At 35.5% G+C, this 16,064-nt stretch overlaps 1 protein-coding gene and 1 pseudogene across 1 annotated transcript; both read right to left on the bottom strand.

Moving 5' to 3' along the window:
- Positions 1–2,661, bottom strand: LOC132302295 (cytochrome P450 736A117-like). The gene is made up of 2 exons (XM_059799138.1): positions 1,369–2,661; positions 1–676 (listed from the first exon to the last, which is right to left on the bottom strand). The coding sequence occupies exons 1-2, from the start codon at positions 2,263–2,265 to the stop codon at positions 47–49; spliced, it is 1,527 nt and encodes a 508-aa protein (XP_059655121.1). The 5' UTR covers positions 2,266–2,661; the 3' UTR covers positions 1–46.
- Positions 2,662–13,701: 11,040 nt separating this feature from the next.
- Positions 13,702–13,799, bottom strand: LOC132305822 (small nucleolar RNA R71; annotated as a pseudogene).
- Positions 13,800–16,064: the final 2,265 nt, after the last annotated feature.

The raw sequence follows: 16,064 nt of genomic DNA, 5'->3' as shown, positions 1-16,064 counted from the left end.
TTTCCATTCATCGCTATAAAGGTTTAGCCAGTACAATTTCCATCCATTATGTAGTAAGTACACTATCAAGAGAACAAGGAGTTGCAACAACAATTAGAGGATTTTTTTTGTGGATACTTATACCAGGAGCTTCAGTTATGTCAAAATCCTCTTCACTGTCCCCACCAGGAGATGCAAAATCAAACTTAAGCACAAGATTTGCTAATGCAAACTCATAGATAGTTATGGCAAAGTGGATGCCTGGACAACCCCTCCGGCCAGTTCCAAATGGAATCAACTCGTAGTCGTGCCCTTTGAAATCTATTGAAGAATTCAAGAACCTCTCTGGCCGAAAAACTTCGGCTTCTTCCCACGACAATGGGTCTCTCCCAATTGCTGAAACATTGATGAACACTTGTGTCCCAGCTGCAATGTCGTAGCCCATTACTTTGACATCCTGGGTTGATTCCCTGGGAACTAGTAATGGTAGCGGAGGATGTAATCGCATAGACTCCTTGATCACTGCTTTCAAGTATTGCATTTTCTCAAGATCATCCTCGGTTATTTCTACCTTGCCTCTGGCTATCCCTCGCACCTCATTTTGTAGTTCTTTCATGACTTTCGGATGTCTCATAAGCTGTGTCATCGTCCATTCTAGAGCTGTGTATGTAGTTTCAGTTCCAGCAGAAAACATATCCTACAAGAAACAAAAGATATATAAACAGAGGTTACTTCAGAAAATAAATATTTAACTCCAAGGATTGGTCTAATTGAAAAAGACTTAGAATTCCGGTGCCTCATGGGTTTCCGGATACGTCAATGTGACCCGAAAGTTGACCCAATAACGTATCTAGAATGCGAAAGCAGAAACAAAAACAAAGTCTATGGGGATATTCGGTATTTCTAAGACACAAACATGACTTCCCATGAAGCCATGGAACTAAAAGAAAACAAATGCGGAAGCAAAAGGGTAAAAATAGACCAAGTATGCCCCCAAGGGCAAAATAATCATTTCACATGTAAATAAAGTCTCAAGAAATGTACGTCATCCCTAAGACACAAACATGGCTTTCCATTAAGCCACGAAACTTTAAAAAAAACAAAATACGGAAGCGACGTTTTAAAAACAAACAATTTTAGTCTTAGGAGCAAAACGGTAATTTTTAGAAAATTATGAGTGCTACCGGCACATCATTAGATAGAAGGCAAAAAATTAAAAATCACTTGATTCGGAGACTGAACGAAGAAGAATGAACAAAGACAAAACCGGCATCGACGCAGCCAAGAGAGGGCACCAGGGCACCCGCGCGGCCCCGTGCGCGCGCACCGCGCACATCCGGCGGTCTGAAAAAAGCCCAAGAACAGTTAGTAAGTATAGCAAAAAATTACCAAGATGAGTGCTTTGATAGTGTCTCTTTGAAAAGAGAAGTCATCCATGTTTTCTCTTTGAATTTCAAGCAAGACGTCCACGAAGTCCTGTTGTTTTTTAGCTTCATCAACACTCCTGTCCATATGATCATCAATTACACCCTCCAAGAATTCATCCACCTCTTTAAAAACTCTCTCCACTTTAGCATTCAAACCATTAATTTGATTCAACCACACAAGCCAAGGAATATAGTCCCCCACATTGAAAACGCCCGTTAGTTCCCCAATATCCCCCAAAATCTCATTAAAATTTCTACCACTGTTCGAGCTTTCACTGTACTTCCTCCCCAAGGCTATCCGACACACTACATCATTAGTAAGTGAACCAAACATTTCACTCAAATTCACCACCGAAGAAGAAGAACAAGCCCTTTTGATCTTCTCGGTCAAAAGGGTTGTTTCTTCTTCTCTCACTCTACGGTAAGACTGAACTCGCCTATTACTCAGAAGGTTGAGCACGCAAATGCTTTTTACTTGCCTCCAATACTCTCCGTAAGGAGTGAATGCGACGTCCTTCCCATAGAAAAGTCTGCTGGCAATGCTTGATTTAGGTCTGCCTGCGAAGATGACATCGTGGGTTTTCATGACCTCACGAGCTACATCTGCAGAGGAGACGATGAGAGCCGGTTTGCTGCCGAGGTGTAGCAGCATGATCGGTCCATATTGTTGAGCTAGTGATTGGAGAGAACGATGGGGGAGCACACCAAGTTGATGGAGGTTTCCGATAATTGGTAGCTTTGGTGGAGAAGGAGGTGGATTTCTTTGGGTTTTTACGGTGGACAGCCATTTGAAAAGGATGACTACCGAGAAGAACAATGGAGGGAGAGAGTAAAATAGAATATCCAATAAGAACACCATAATTTCTTGGTCTGGAGAGTTAATTCTAGATATCTCCCTAAGAACAAGTTATCTACTCAGAGTGTGTATATAAAAAAGAGAGAGAGAGAGGCTAAATGGATCATGGTCTCTTTTATTGTTTTTTTTTTTTTTTTTGTCTTGCCACTGCCGTTTGACTGCCTTGCTTGAATATTTTAAGTTTGATCCTTTCATCTAAATGTTATTTTTATCAGTTTGGCTATTCTTTGTTATTGATCTCTGTGCTTCTGCTGGTCAAATACACAATTGAACAAATTTCAAATATCACGAATAATATATGTATATGATGAGTAACTGATTGTTATGTCTTTTTTTAGTACTTAAATCTTTTTTTAGATGACATTCATAGGTCATTATGTTTATTTTTATTTTTTTAATATGCAAGAGATCACTTCAGTGTATATAATATTAATGTACATTTTTCAATCACTGGTTTAACACAATATATAATAAAAGGAGACGTTTTCTTTCTGAATTTTAAATATAACAAAGAAAATTAGGTTTCTTTCCTTTTTTTCATATTTTAAATTTTAAAAAATACATATGCCGTCATTTCCTTGTACCATGCTAGTAGTTGAAAGAGTTCCTTGCAAGATCTAAAAGAACATGTGCCACTTGGTGATCAAGTTTAATCAAAATTAAAGTTCATATATTAGATGTTAGTTCACTAATTACAACGGCTCAAAACAATTTAATAATTTAATCAAATGTGATTTGTATGCATTCTTTGGGTGGGACCTTAAGAAATTAAAAGCAATAACACAAACATTTTGAGCTCTATTATAAATGTTGTGACCTCGCTTATAAAAAAAAACCCATTTTAGCTTCAACCAATTTAAACACGTTTTTTAATTAAATTTTGTTTTATTTTTATACCATGACAGGTAATTTATAATCTCAATTTTGTTTCTAACTGAACTTAAACCCTCATATCTATCAATTTAGAAAGTACAAAAAAAATTATCACTAATTAACAACTCTTAGAGGTAACAAGTCTTGGTTTTAATCTTCGTAAAATGTTCTCGGTTAAAAATATTGGACCACTGATCTAGTAAAACCAAGTGTGCTGCCATCATTGAATGCTTATAACCTTATCACTGTCTTTGAAGAATATTGACAAATTTGCATCAAAACTCACTTTCATTTGACAACAATTTGGTCAACATAATAAAATGATGAGGTTTCTCTTCTACCTTTCCAACTGAAAATAATTTTTAAGTTCTCATGTGATATTAAATGAGAGTGTGAATCTCTAATTAAAGAAAATAAAATATAAAAATAAATATATTAAATTAAAAATTCATAATAAAATTATCATCAAAAGCTAATCTCTGATGGAGAACACGCTATATAATTGGACTTCAAAAAAGGTCTTTATTTTTATTTTAGCATGACAAGTAATTCATACCTAAGTCACGTAAATCGAGAACAGATGCGACAGCGAATTCGAGAGCGGAAGTGTGAGAGTGGTGGAATTAAATTATAAATAATGATAATTTGAGCTAGAGTGCGTATAGAGCGCGAGAGTGAGAGCTCGCTCGAAACGTAATAGTGACACTCATTAAAAATAATTGTGTAACTTAGATTCATACACTCAATTTTATCTCTCACAGAACTTCAACTCCCGATCTTTCAATTTAAAAATAAAAAAAATAATAAAAATACGTACTAAATTACAACTCTTGGGCCATTGAACTAGTAAAACCAATTTACAACTCTTTGTGATAACAAGTCTTCCTTTTAATCTTTCAAAACTGTTTTTCTGTTTAGAATATTGGGACGCTGAACTAGTAAAACCAATTTTCAACTCTTCGTGATAACAAGTCTTCCTTTTAATCTTTCAAAAATGCTTTTCTGTTTAGAATATTGGGCCATTGAAGTAGCAAAACCAACTTTCAACTCTTCGTGATAACAAGTCTTCCTTTTAATCTTTCAAAAATGATTTTCTGTTAGAGTATTGGGCCATTGAACTAGAAAAACCAACTTACAACTCTTCGTGATAACAAGTCTTCCTTTTAATCTTTCAAAAATGTTTTTCTGTTTATTGGGCCATTGAACTAGTAAAACCAATTCTGCCGCCATCTTTGAATGTTTATTATAACCTTATTATAGTCTTAATTTAAGAATCTGGACAAATTTGTACCAAATTTGATTTTCATTCAACTAGGGGTTTTATGATGACGGGAACGTTTGAGAAATGGCTATATGATATTTCTTTCGCAGATTTGAATTACATATTAAAATGTCGTTGTTTCAAATTTAATCATATTATAAAATATGATGAAATTCAATAAGATTGACCATATAAGTATATGTAATAAAATAAATTCATATTCGATTCGTATGCAATGTATACTAAATCTAAGATTTTGTAATCATATTCGATTCGTATGCAATTTATAGCATTAAAAATAAATAAATAAATAAATAAAAGCAGTCATATTCAAGCCTGTGTCAGTAAATATTTCGTGCTGCATTTTAATTTAAAGCGATATACTAGGTATAAAGTTTTTGTTCAATAGAGTAACAGTGCTTATACATTATTAAAATTTTAGTACACAAGCCTTGACATTTCTGCGGCTTTTGTTGGACAAATATATATTATTTTAATCCATTTTTACACTACACAAGAACAATTTGTGTGAGATATTTTTTTGTAATTGGCATATTTCAGTAACAAAACAAGTCATAGTCGAGTTATAATTTCAGTTACTATATCAAACTTGACATCGACTGCGGAATTCAGAAATTGATCAGAAGAGGAAAGTACTGTTGATCATCGACAAGGAAAGAATAATATATTAGGCCTTCGTTTCCCACTTAGGACACAAATACCTTTATGGTATATTTTTAAAGTTCCAAAAATACAGAAAATCCAAGTTCAGGATGGATTCTGTCAAGTGGGAACCGGTTCCAGAAGTTAAGATTCGAGAACAACTCTCTGTCCTTTGGGAACCAGTACCAAGATTGGGAACCGGTTCCAGAAGTCCTAATTGCAACAGGCTTCCAGTTTCCTTATTCTATTGAATACCTTTTTGATCCAGCTTTCCTTCCAAATCTTATGCACAAAATTTCCTTTATTTTCAGAAGGAATAGGACTTTGCAAACCTCTATATAAACCATGTCATACATATAAGTTTATTCATGAATTTTAATCATTATTCATATATCATACAAAGCCTTAGGAAGTTTATCCCTCTCAGAAAATCAAAGTTGATTTTTCTATTGTCTTCCTAGAACATACACATATTCATCTAGTTAGGTTAGAGTTGTAGAGTTCAAATCCTGATTGTGATCATACAGTTGTATCTACTTCGATCAGACAAAAACAAATCTTCTTCTACATCAAGTTCAGATGATTGAAGAACAGAAGTAAACGCAATCACACTTTGAAAGTGTTGGAGCATTCGAGGAGTGTTATCTGATCTACCTGCTACTCTTCTACAAATATCAAGCATAAGTCTGAGGTCAAGTTGCTGTTGGACGGGGAGTCGCAAAGCCAGAGGATTGTCAGTAGTTGGTGTTTAGTAAAACGATAGGGCGTGAACCAAAGTCAAAGTTCGGTATACTTTGTTTCAAGTATAGTGGATTGGTTTACTTTGGACTGCATAATCCACGAGGTTTTTCCCATAACAGTTGACGTATTTTATCAACTGAGGTTTCCTTACTATAATCCTGGTATCATCTCTAACTTTATACTTTATTTTATATTATATGCATGTAATTAACTGTTTAATTGCTAAAATAAGTAAAGTTGGTAAACGACACAGATCTGTTTTAAAAAATCTAAAACTTTCTTAAGTACATTCCGCTGCGTACGACTCACAAATTGGTATCAGAGCCAATCTCTACACATTGAGTTGATCCTTGTTAGAAAGTTTTGTTTTGTGTTCAAAAATTGTTTTCGAAATTATATCTTATGCGTTGAAAGAATGTGGTTTTAATCAACGTGGTCCTTTATTTGAAGGAGATAATTACAATTTTTTGAAATCAAAGATGAAAGCTTATTTGCAAAATTCTGGTAATAAAATTTGGGCAATAGTTGAATCTGGCTATACACCTCTTACAGTAGATACAACTGTGGATGGGAAAATAGTCAAATAGTTAAAAGATACTTTTGTTTTTACTGCTATTGAAACTGAGCGTAATGATACTAATGGCAAAGTTTTATATTCAATTATTAATTCTGTTGTTCCATCTGAATATGCTAGAATTTTTATTGTAAAACTGCTAAAGAAGCTTGGGATATTTTGCAGGTTACTCATGAAGGAACTTCGAAAGTGAAGTTATCCAAAATTCAGTTGCTCTCTCATAAATTTGGAAACATCGTGATGAAAGAAGATGAATCATTTTCTGATTTTTATTCTAGTTTTCTTAAAATAATTTCTTAACTGCATCACTTAGGTAAAAAAGTTAGTGATAAGAAAATCTGTGAGAAAATCTTAAGGTCTTTACCTAAAAGATTCTAGATTAGGGTTGAAACCATCTCTGAACTTTGGGATTTGACTACCTGTTCATTAAAAACTTTTGAGATACAGAATTTTGATTTAAGTCAGAAGGAGAAAAATCTTGCTTTAAAATCTACACATGTTGAGAATTCTGTGAATGATGACTCTGATGATGATATTACATTCTTGTCTAGGCAATTCAGTCAGATTTTGCAAAGGCAACAGAGGAGAAAAAATAACAATGATAAGCGCTGAAAAGTGCGCATTTAAACCCCTTAAACTTGAACGTTTTAGGACCTTATTCTATCTTATTTTCCCATTTTAGTTTAATTTCATGTTATTTCCCTTTTTAGGCACTTATCCCCAAAATAAGTCAATTTAGCTGAATTAGAGCATAAAAGAAGCAATCTCAAGCTTAATGGAAAAAAGGAGCAAAGTGGAAGCAAAGTAATGAAAGGAAGCCCTCTTTGATCGATTGAATCAAGCTCCGATCGATCACACAGTGATTGTTCCAACCATGCCATGATAGATCGATCATTTTGTCTTTATCCTCAAGAAATTTCCCTTTTCGATCGATCCAACATTCCTTCCATCGATCGAAGATTTTTGATCTTATCCTCACCTACCACTTTTATCCTTTTCCCAAAATATCCCGAAAATATCTCAACTTTGTCATTATTCCAAAGAGGCACAGCCATAGTTAGATCGGTCGAAGCACCTTTGTGATCGATCGAACTGCCTCAAGTGCGAGAAAAACAGAGTTACAGCCAATTAAAAGGTGTGCTCATGGTGTAATCATTTGGAGGTCCTAATGCACGAGGTCTGACCATTGGGTGTGACATTTGAGCTACCTATATAAGGATTTTGGCCATTTGGAGGACAGAGAACATATACTTTTAGAGGGGAACCATATACAATATAGAGGCGGGAGGAGTCTAGAGATTAGAGTGAGATACACACCATTTGATAGAGTTTTTCCACTCATCTAGGGTTTCTATCAAGAAGAAGAAGATCATTTTTACCATAAAGATAACCCTTGAGGATTGGATAACAACATCAATGAATGGCTAAACCATTCTCTTGGGGCTAGAGAAAGCCCTAAGCATTCCTCCTAGACTTTGATGTTTTGTAATTAAAGGGAATTTGTGTTGTATTTGTTGCCTTGACATCTTATATATATTTTGTTTCTATAATAATTTGTGCGGTTGAATACTTTCAATTGATCATTTAATTATATCCATATGTCTATGTATGCTAGGATGAATGTGCATGTGTTTATTTCTTGATTTTGTGACATTGATGCATGTTTATGTGTGTTGATATTATGAATCTAATGATCGTCAAGGCATGGTGCTTAAATAGATTACTCTTGTGGTTTGTTTGATGGTTCATACTTATTTCTTGATGGATTGTGCCACCTCCTTAGTTTAATTAGTTTAATTTTTATGTCATTAGTTTAGTTGTAGTGTAATTGCCTTATTTTCTTAGATAGGTGGATAATCCATGTTTGTTGTTTGATGTTTCATGCTCATGAATGCAAGTAGTATATTTTTCTAAATTGATGAGTGTGCATTAATTGTGGACTTAAAGAAAGGAATAATGGCTTAATTTGATATGTTGCGCTATTCACTAGTTTGGCTAGACAATATATGCTTACTTGGCCATCCATGCTTGATAATGCAATTAATAGCACACACTTTCCTTTGTAACATATAATCCCCCTGATCTATTAAGCATTGAATGTCTAGGAAGGTGATGCTTAGTGGTGAACTCTAAGTCCCAAGACCTCTCTTTCCTATATCTTTTCCCCTATTTCTTGATTGTTATTCACTTGTACTATTTTAATTGCATCTTAGTTTAATTAACCAATCAAACCATCTTTTGATCATTCGACCTACTAATCCGATATTGATTTCCAAGCAAAAATACACCTCATTTCCCTTGGGACGATCCCTACTTACTCTAGCTATATTTATAGTTAGTAGTGGTAGTGGCATTCTCTAAATTTAAACATGGCCACACTATACACTTTACCTCTTTTTGCATGTTTTGGTATTGACCACACTAAGTAACATGGCTAATCCTCAAAATTTTGACAAGACGTCAAAGTTTAGGTTTAATGAAAAGAAAGTAGAAGAATCAAAAGAAACTGAATTTACTTGCTGGAATTGTGGTGGCAAAGGTTACACATCCAATGTTTGTCCTAATCCTAGGAAAAAACAAAAGGATAGGAATAAAGGAAAAGCAATGAAAGTTTCTGTATCTGAAAATTCTACTTTAAGTGATAATTAGTCTCCTCAGGATGATACTAATGATTTTTCTTATCTCGCTTTTCTTGATAAAAGTCATCATGTCGTTCATTTATTTGACTCTGACAGTTCAGATAACGAAAACAATGAAGTTCATAATGAACAGGTTGAAGAAGCTGAAATGGATGATGAAAGACTGAAAAAGATGGTCAAAGAAACCATGGAGACCAAACAGGCAATCAATAAGCTAGTGAATGAGCTTATCCTAGCAAAAAGAGAGAATGAAGATCTAAAAAAATAGATTGTTGAAGGCAAAAGGAAAGCTGTTGAAAGTAATTCTGTCATCACTGAGCTTGAGAAGCGGATTATCTTTCTTGAGGATAAGGTAAGTGTTGCTAATTCATTGAAGGAATATCTTGCTTTGAAAAATGATTATCTTGAAATTAAATTGAAATCTGAATAAGAGAAACTAAAAAGATTCAATTTGAGTCACAACAGTTTGACTAAGATAATCAACATGGGTAAGGATGTGAATAATAAAACAGCGTTAGGATTTGTTAAAGATTTTTCTAATAATCAAGGAAAAACAACCTTTGTTGCTATTATGCCTAAACCATGTTTGCCTGATGCATCACATTCCGATATGTCTTATGTGCCTAAATTGTTGCATTGCACTTTTTGTGGAAAGAATGGTGTAGATGGAAAAAATCCCCCTCCAGTAAGAATCATCTACGTCATCACACTACAAAATTATCTTAGGTACAGCAAGGGCCCAATCGGTGTCAAACCCAAATTGGGAGAACCCAGTGCAGAACAAGCTCAGACCAAAGTCTTGGCTTCCATGTAGACCGTTGACCCAGGCCATCCGGTCCACTTTCCAAGCCCAAACGTTAACAGCCCGGGGCGCCAAGGGTGAACTCCAAGCCCATTAGCTAAATCGTCTGGATCAGCCCACATCCATCCCAATCCTAATTAAAGGTAGACCAGTCCTGCTAGACCAAGGAATCAACAAAGAAAGCAAGTCATGTGCAAGGAAAGTCCTTCATGGAAAGAATTGTAAAAAGGAAATGAGTGTAATTATAAAAAATGTCATATATAGAATGGATTGGAGGACAAGTCATGCGAATCCTACCATAATTCCACCACCTTGTTTCTTATAAATAGAGGCTTAGACCTCCAATAAAATTATCGAGCATTATACACTTATTTTGAGTATTATATTTGCTTGTTCTGAATGAGTTGTATTCTTTCTTTTTATTGATTTTAATAGAGAGAAATTTTGCACCTACACTTTGGCGCCGTCTGTGGGAAGCGTATAGAAAGATACTCCCACTTTTGTTTCAAATTGTTTTTGTTTCCACGATCTGGAATGTCGAACGGAGAATCAACGGTGGCTGATCAACAAAAGAAGTTGATGCGAAAGATGCGAGAAGAGTTCTTGCACCAATTTGAAACGCTTCGTTAGGCGAATGAAACCAGCGTAGCCTAGATTGTATTGCTTCAACAGCAAAACGACACCCTTCAAACGGCTATGGCTCAGTTGACACCTCAGCCACCACTAGTTGACGAGACTACTCCTCCTCCCAACCAAAACGAGCCTCAGGTCAATGGGGTTCGGCTTAATGAAGTTTAGCCCTACGAAGTTCAACAAGAGCAGAGGACAAGGTCTGAGGCGGTAGCTTCAGATAATCTTCCTCGTCGCATATAGGATGAACAGGCCTAGTCCAGCTGTAAGCTTACGGTATGGTCTAATAGTGTTCCAGATGGTGTAGGAGTAAATGAGGCCTTTGATAAAAAGAGACTCCTGAGAGTTCAAACGCCTGCAGAGATGGCCAAGGAACATAAGAAATCTTTTGTGAAGACTCCATTCACTGACGATGTGTACCTTGTTGACAGACCTAAGAAATTCACTATGCTTTCTTTTACCCAGTTTGATGGTACGGGTGATCCCTCTCGGCACCTAGATCACTACATACAAAAGATGGCTCTGGACGATCACAATAACCCATGGATGTGCAAAGTTTTCCCTTCCAGTCTAATAGGGGCTGCGTTGGAGTGGTTCAGGAATAGGCCACACAAATCTATTCCAGACTATGAAACTTTATGCACTATGTTCCTGGCGCAGTATTATGGTAATAAGAAGTAAAAGAAGAGTACTGCTAGCCTTTTCACTATAAGGCAAAAGAAAGGAGAAACATTACAAGATTTCTGGTCCAGATTTAACATGGAGGCTTCAGAAATAGCAGATTGCCATCCTGCTACCGCAATACTTAAGGAAAAACAAGCCCATTCTTTTTAGGGTTATTTTTTCATTATTTTAATTAGGGGTGAATATTATTATTTTTATTATTAAGTTTTACTTTTTTTCTGTATCGTTCTCTCTGGAAAACACGAAGAGGAAAAAAGTTAAGGTTCTTGAGAAAAAGTTCAGAGAAGAAGAAGAGGAGCCAGATGAATCAAAGGATGGGGCTTGTTGACATCTTGCATCCATCAACCATGAGCGGCTAATTCTTCAACTTAGGGTTGGATAAACCCTAAACGTGTAACCTAATTTTTCTCTTTTTTTACTTTTTGGGGATTTAATTGTATTTGATGTATAGTCTTGAATAATATAATTTTAATTCTTTCATTTGATTATCTATGTCAATATCATGTTGTCTTATGTGTGTGTGATTGGTAATCAAGTTCTACACTTGAATTCTTTGTTAATTGATTCTTGTGATGGCTATACATGGTGTTAATTAGTTGTATTGTTGTTTTGATTTGATGGAATTTGCTTCTACTAGATGGATTGCACTATACAATTAGTTTAATTAGGTTAAGTTCTTGTTGAATTTAGTTAATTTCAGGCTTAATTAGTTTAATTGCACTTTCGTTCTTAGGTAAGTAGACAATCCATACTTGTGTTTGATTTCCATGCTTGTTGCCACAATTTACATTATCCTCTAGATTAATGTGAGTTGAAATTACTAATTGAATTGATGGACCATGCTTTGAATTGGTGAATTGATTTACACTTAGTTAATTGTCATTAGGTAAATGATTCAAGCTTTAAATTGATGTTTCATACTTTTTATTGTAATTATTAACCACATTTAGATTATACATTTTATTTTCCCAATTAGTTGAAAGTTAGTGAGTTAGGAAATGTGCTTAGTGGTGAATTCTACACCCTAAGTCTCTTTTTAATCTTTTAAACTCCATTATTTTATCGCAATTATTTAGCTTAAAATTAGTCTAATCACAAAACCAAACCTTTTTAGCAATCACATAAGCACTAAAGTAGAATTCAATTATGGAAAACCTATAATTGTTTAGATTTCTTGGGACGATCCCTACTCACTTCATACTCCATAGTATAAGTGTGTAATGGTTTTATAAATTTTAAAATATGATGTCCACTTGACATTATTTCTAAACCTAAAGTGTTGTGCATTATTTTGTGCACACGCTCAGTCGTACCATAGTTTTGGCGCTGTTGCCGGGGATTTAACAGTTTTAAAGATTTGAATTAGACATTAGTTCTTTATTGATTATTTACTTCAAAGTCATTTTTATTTTTATTTTCTCACTTGATATTTGTCAATTAGGTACTTGAAGCAAAGTGGAGCAAACACTGGACCTTGAAGCAATTAAAAAAAAAAATTTGAAGTTGCTTAAGACTATTTGTAAGTTTTTCTTTGATTCTTGTGCTTAATTGTTTACTACCTTGCATGTTTTGGACAGCCCAAGTGGAGGCTTAATTTGATTGTTTTATTTTTAAGTCCAAGCATACCTTCTTGTAGAAGGCATCGGCCCGTGTGGGGGCATTTATTTGTTTTAAGTACATTGATATTATTGAGGAGTTTGGGAACATCGTATGTGGAGGTTAAAAAATTGAAGTGTTGGCGTGTTGACTTATCCTAGTGCATGTATGGTCGTAAATCACTTAATCGTCCTATTGCTCCTGTAAATCAAAAGCTTGAAGTTTTTCTTCAGCGTTTAAGAGGTAGTACTAGGGATAGTCATCCTAATCTTCCAAATTTTGATTTTCCATCACCTTTAATGGAAGACCCAATAGATCCAATTGAAGATCCCATTGTAGATCTTGGTCACGTAGATCATAATGGTGTGCACCACCCACCACAAGTTCATATTGTGGATCCTCAAGGTGTGCATCCACCCTTGGGAATGCCACGACCAATCAATCCTAATGTCGAACAACCTAATCTAGGGATACCAAGGCCAAATGTTGTTCCCCCAATTGGTGAGCAACAACAACAATATGTTCAAATGGCATACCCTCAAATGGCATATCATCAGCAAGGTCAATGTCATATCCTCCTCTCAATCCTCTCAATCCTCTTAATCCTCCAATGGTGCTTAGGGATCGTTACACTCTAAATCAATATAATGCACCCACTTGCAATCAATTGCCAAATTTTCGTGCTCATCATTATGAGATTAAGGCTTCCACCATTAACATATGCCCCCTTTTCTATGGGTTGAGCAATGAAGAGCCTTATAAACATTTAGATAAGTTCTTGGAAGTTTGTTCCACCATGAAAATCACGGATATTCCGGAAGAAGTCCTAAAAATAAAGCTTTTCCCTTTCACTCTTCGGAATAAAGCTAAATATTGGTTTAACAACTTGCAGTCAAATACAATCACCTCTTGGGCACAATTGCAACAAGAGTTCCTAAAAAAGTACTATCTCGCGAGTCGAACTTATTCAATGAGAACTTTCATTCGTGAATTTAAACAAGAAAAAGGAGAACCCCTTCATAAAGCATAGGAACATTTGAATGACTTGTTACGAAAATGTCCACATCATGACATTCCTAAGTGGCAATTAGTTTAATATTTCCTTTCAAGTTTATCCGATGCTAATAAAAGCATTGTTGATGCTTCCTGTGGCCGATGCTACATAGAAAGAAATGAAGATGAAATTTGGCATGTCTTTGAAAAAATGAGTGAAAACTCAATACATAGATCTTCATCTTCTAGGGGTGGTCATCTAACAAATGTAGGAGGAAAGAAAGCTCTAAATCAAATAGACTCTTCCATGGAAATTGCCGCTGAGGTCAAAAATCTTACTCAACGGTTTGATAAATTCCTTTTGAATTAAGGTCCGGCAATTCAATCTTATCCTCACCATTCCGATGAAATATGCATGACATGTTTTAGTTACACTCACCATACTTCAAATTGCCCTCTTGGATAAATCATACCAAGTGAGTCTCAAGAACAAGCAAATGCAGCTTTCATTCATCAAGGGAACAACCATTATTCCAATACTTACAATCCGGGGTGGAAAAATCATCTAAACTTTGCATGGAGAAATCAATGAGATGGTGCAATCCCTCATCAAACTCAAGGTTACCAAGCAAAGTATGTTCCCCCACATCTCCAAAATCAAAATCAGAATTCTCAAGGTTACCGTCCTTCATTCTATCATCAGAATGTGAATCAATATTCTCATCCTCAAGTATCAAATTCTTAATCTTACTCTCAACCTCAAGCATCAAATTCTCAATCCTACTCTAATCCAAATCAAGTGCCTCCTAAGAGTTCCGCTTTTGAGGACAAGGTCTTGCAAGCCTTAGGTGATCTTTAAAAAGATAATCAATTGTTTCATTCTCACTCTCAATTAATTGCAAAGCTTGAAGCTCAAATCGGGCAATTAGTTAATTCTTTAAATGTGAGAGAGAAAGGTAAGTTGCCTAGTCAAACTGAGACCAATCCTAAGGGGCAATTTATGGCGCAAGCAAGTCCTTCATCGAAATTTTCTAGAAATGAGCAAGTTCAAGCAATTACTACCTTGAGGAGTGGTAGGAAAATGGATAATAAGGTAGAGGTACCTAAGGAAGATAGTGAATTGACACAACCTAGTGGCTGTATCCATCCCATTCAAAATCCTATTCTTACTCCCTTGGATGCTAGTGGTTCCAAAAAGGACATTCCATCATCTTCATCATCATCTCCCCAATTAGAGAAGTCTTATGAGCCAAAAGCTCCATTTCCTCATGCTTTGAGATAGACTTCATTGTTTGGGAGATAAGAAGGAAAAATTCATGATATGATGGAAGTGTTTAAACAAGTGAAAATCAATCTCCCTCTTCTAGATGCAATTAGGCAAATTCCACCATATACAAAGTTCTTGAAAGACTTGTGCACACAAAAGAGGAAGAGCAAGGGAAGGGACTTTAAGAAAGTGCTTTTAACAGAACAAGTGAGCTCTATCATTCTGTCTAACACTCCTCCTAAGTTCAAGGATCCAGGTGTTCCGACCATTTCTTGTGTTATTGGAAACCAAAAGATTCGTAGAGCTCTCATTAATTTAGGTGCAAGAATTAATCTCATTCCATACTCTGTTTACTTTCAATTAGGATTAGGGGACTTGAAGCCAACATTGGTAGTAATCCAATTAACCGATAGATCAATTAAGAAACCGAGGGGAATTGTTGAGGACATCCTGATTAAGGTTGATAAATTTTATTTTTCGGTTGATTTTGTGGTACTTGATACTGAACTAGTCCCTAATCTTACCAATCATATTCCAATCATCCTAGGAAGACCATTCCTTGCCACTGCCAATGCCACCATTAATTACAGATCCGGCATTATGGACATCTCTTTTGGCAACATGATGGTTAAGCTTAATGTATTTAATGCAAGTCAACATCCTACAGATGAAGACGAGTGTTTCCTAGTAGATGTCTTAGATGAAACCATAGAGGAGACTTTTCCCTCTATTCTCTCTAAAGACCCTCTTGAGGCATGCCTTTGTGAAATGTTTGAAAGTTGTGCTTTTGACACGGAATGATCCATAAATAAGGTGAATGCTTTGATGGACTCTGTGGCCACTTTAGATTACCCACCTTGGAAAAGCAAGAAAGAACCTCTTCCTTCACTCTCTAATACTCCACCAGTTCCTTCTCTCATCTCTCCTCCTACTCTTGAACTTAAGCCTCTTCCATCCAATCTCAAATATGCCTTCTTAGGCCCAAAAGAAACTCTTCCGGTCATCATTGCTTCAAATCTTTAAAATGACCAAGAGAATGATCTTTTGGAAGTGCTTAAAGCTAACAAAGAAGCCATTGG

This window comes from Cornus florida, unplaced genomic scaffold (genome assembly GCF_030987335.1).
Source record: "Cornus florida cultivar Cherokee Brave unplaced genomic scaffold, ASM3098733v1 CherokeeBrave_3.0.0_Hap2_Chr04, whole genome shotgun sequence".
Lineage (NCBI taxonomy): Eukaryota > Viridiplantae > Streptophyta > Magnoliopsida > Cornales > Cornaceae > Cornus > Cornus florida.
The sequence above is the reverse complement of the archived record's forward strand: the minus strand, read 5'-3'. Positions and strand labels throughout refer to the sequence as shown.

Excerpts from the sequence above, each read along its gene's own strand:
- LOC132302295 (XM_059799138.1), bottom strand. The coding sequence starts at position 2,265 with ATGGTGTTCTTATTGGATATTCTATTTTACTCTCTCCCTCCATTGTTC. Across the intron at positions 677-1,368 it reads CTATCAAAGCACTCATCTTG|GATATGTTTTCTGCTGGAAC; the intron begins GTAATTTTTTGC and ends TGTTTCTTGTAG.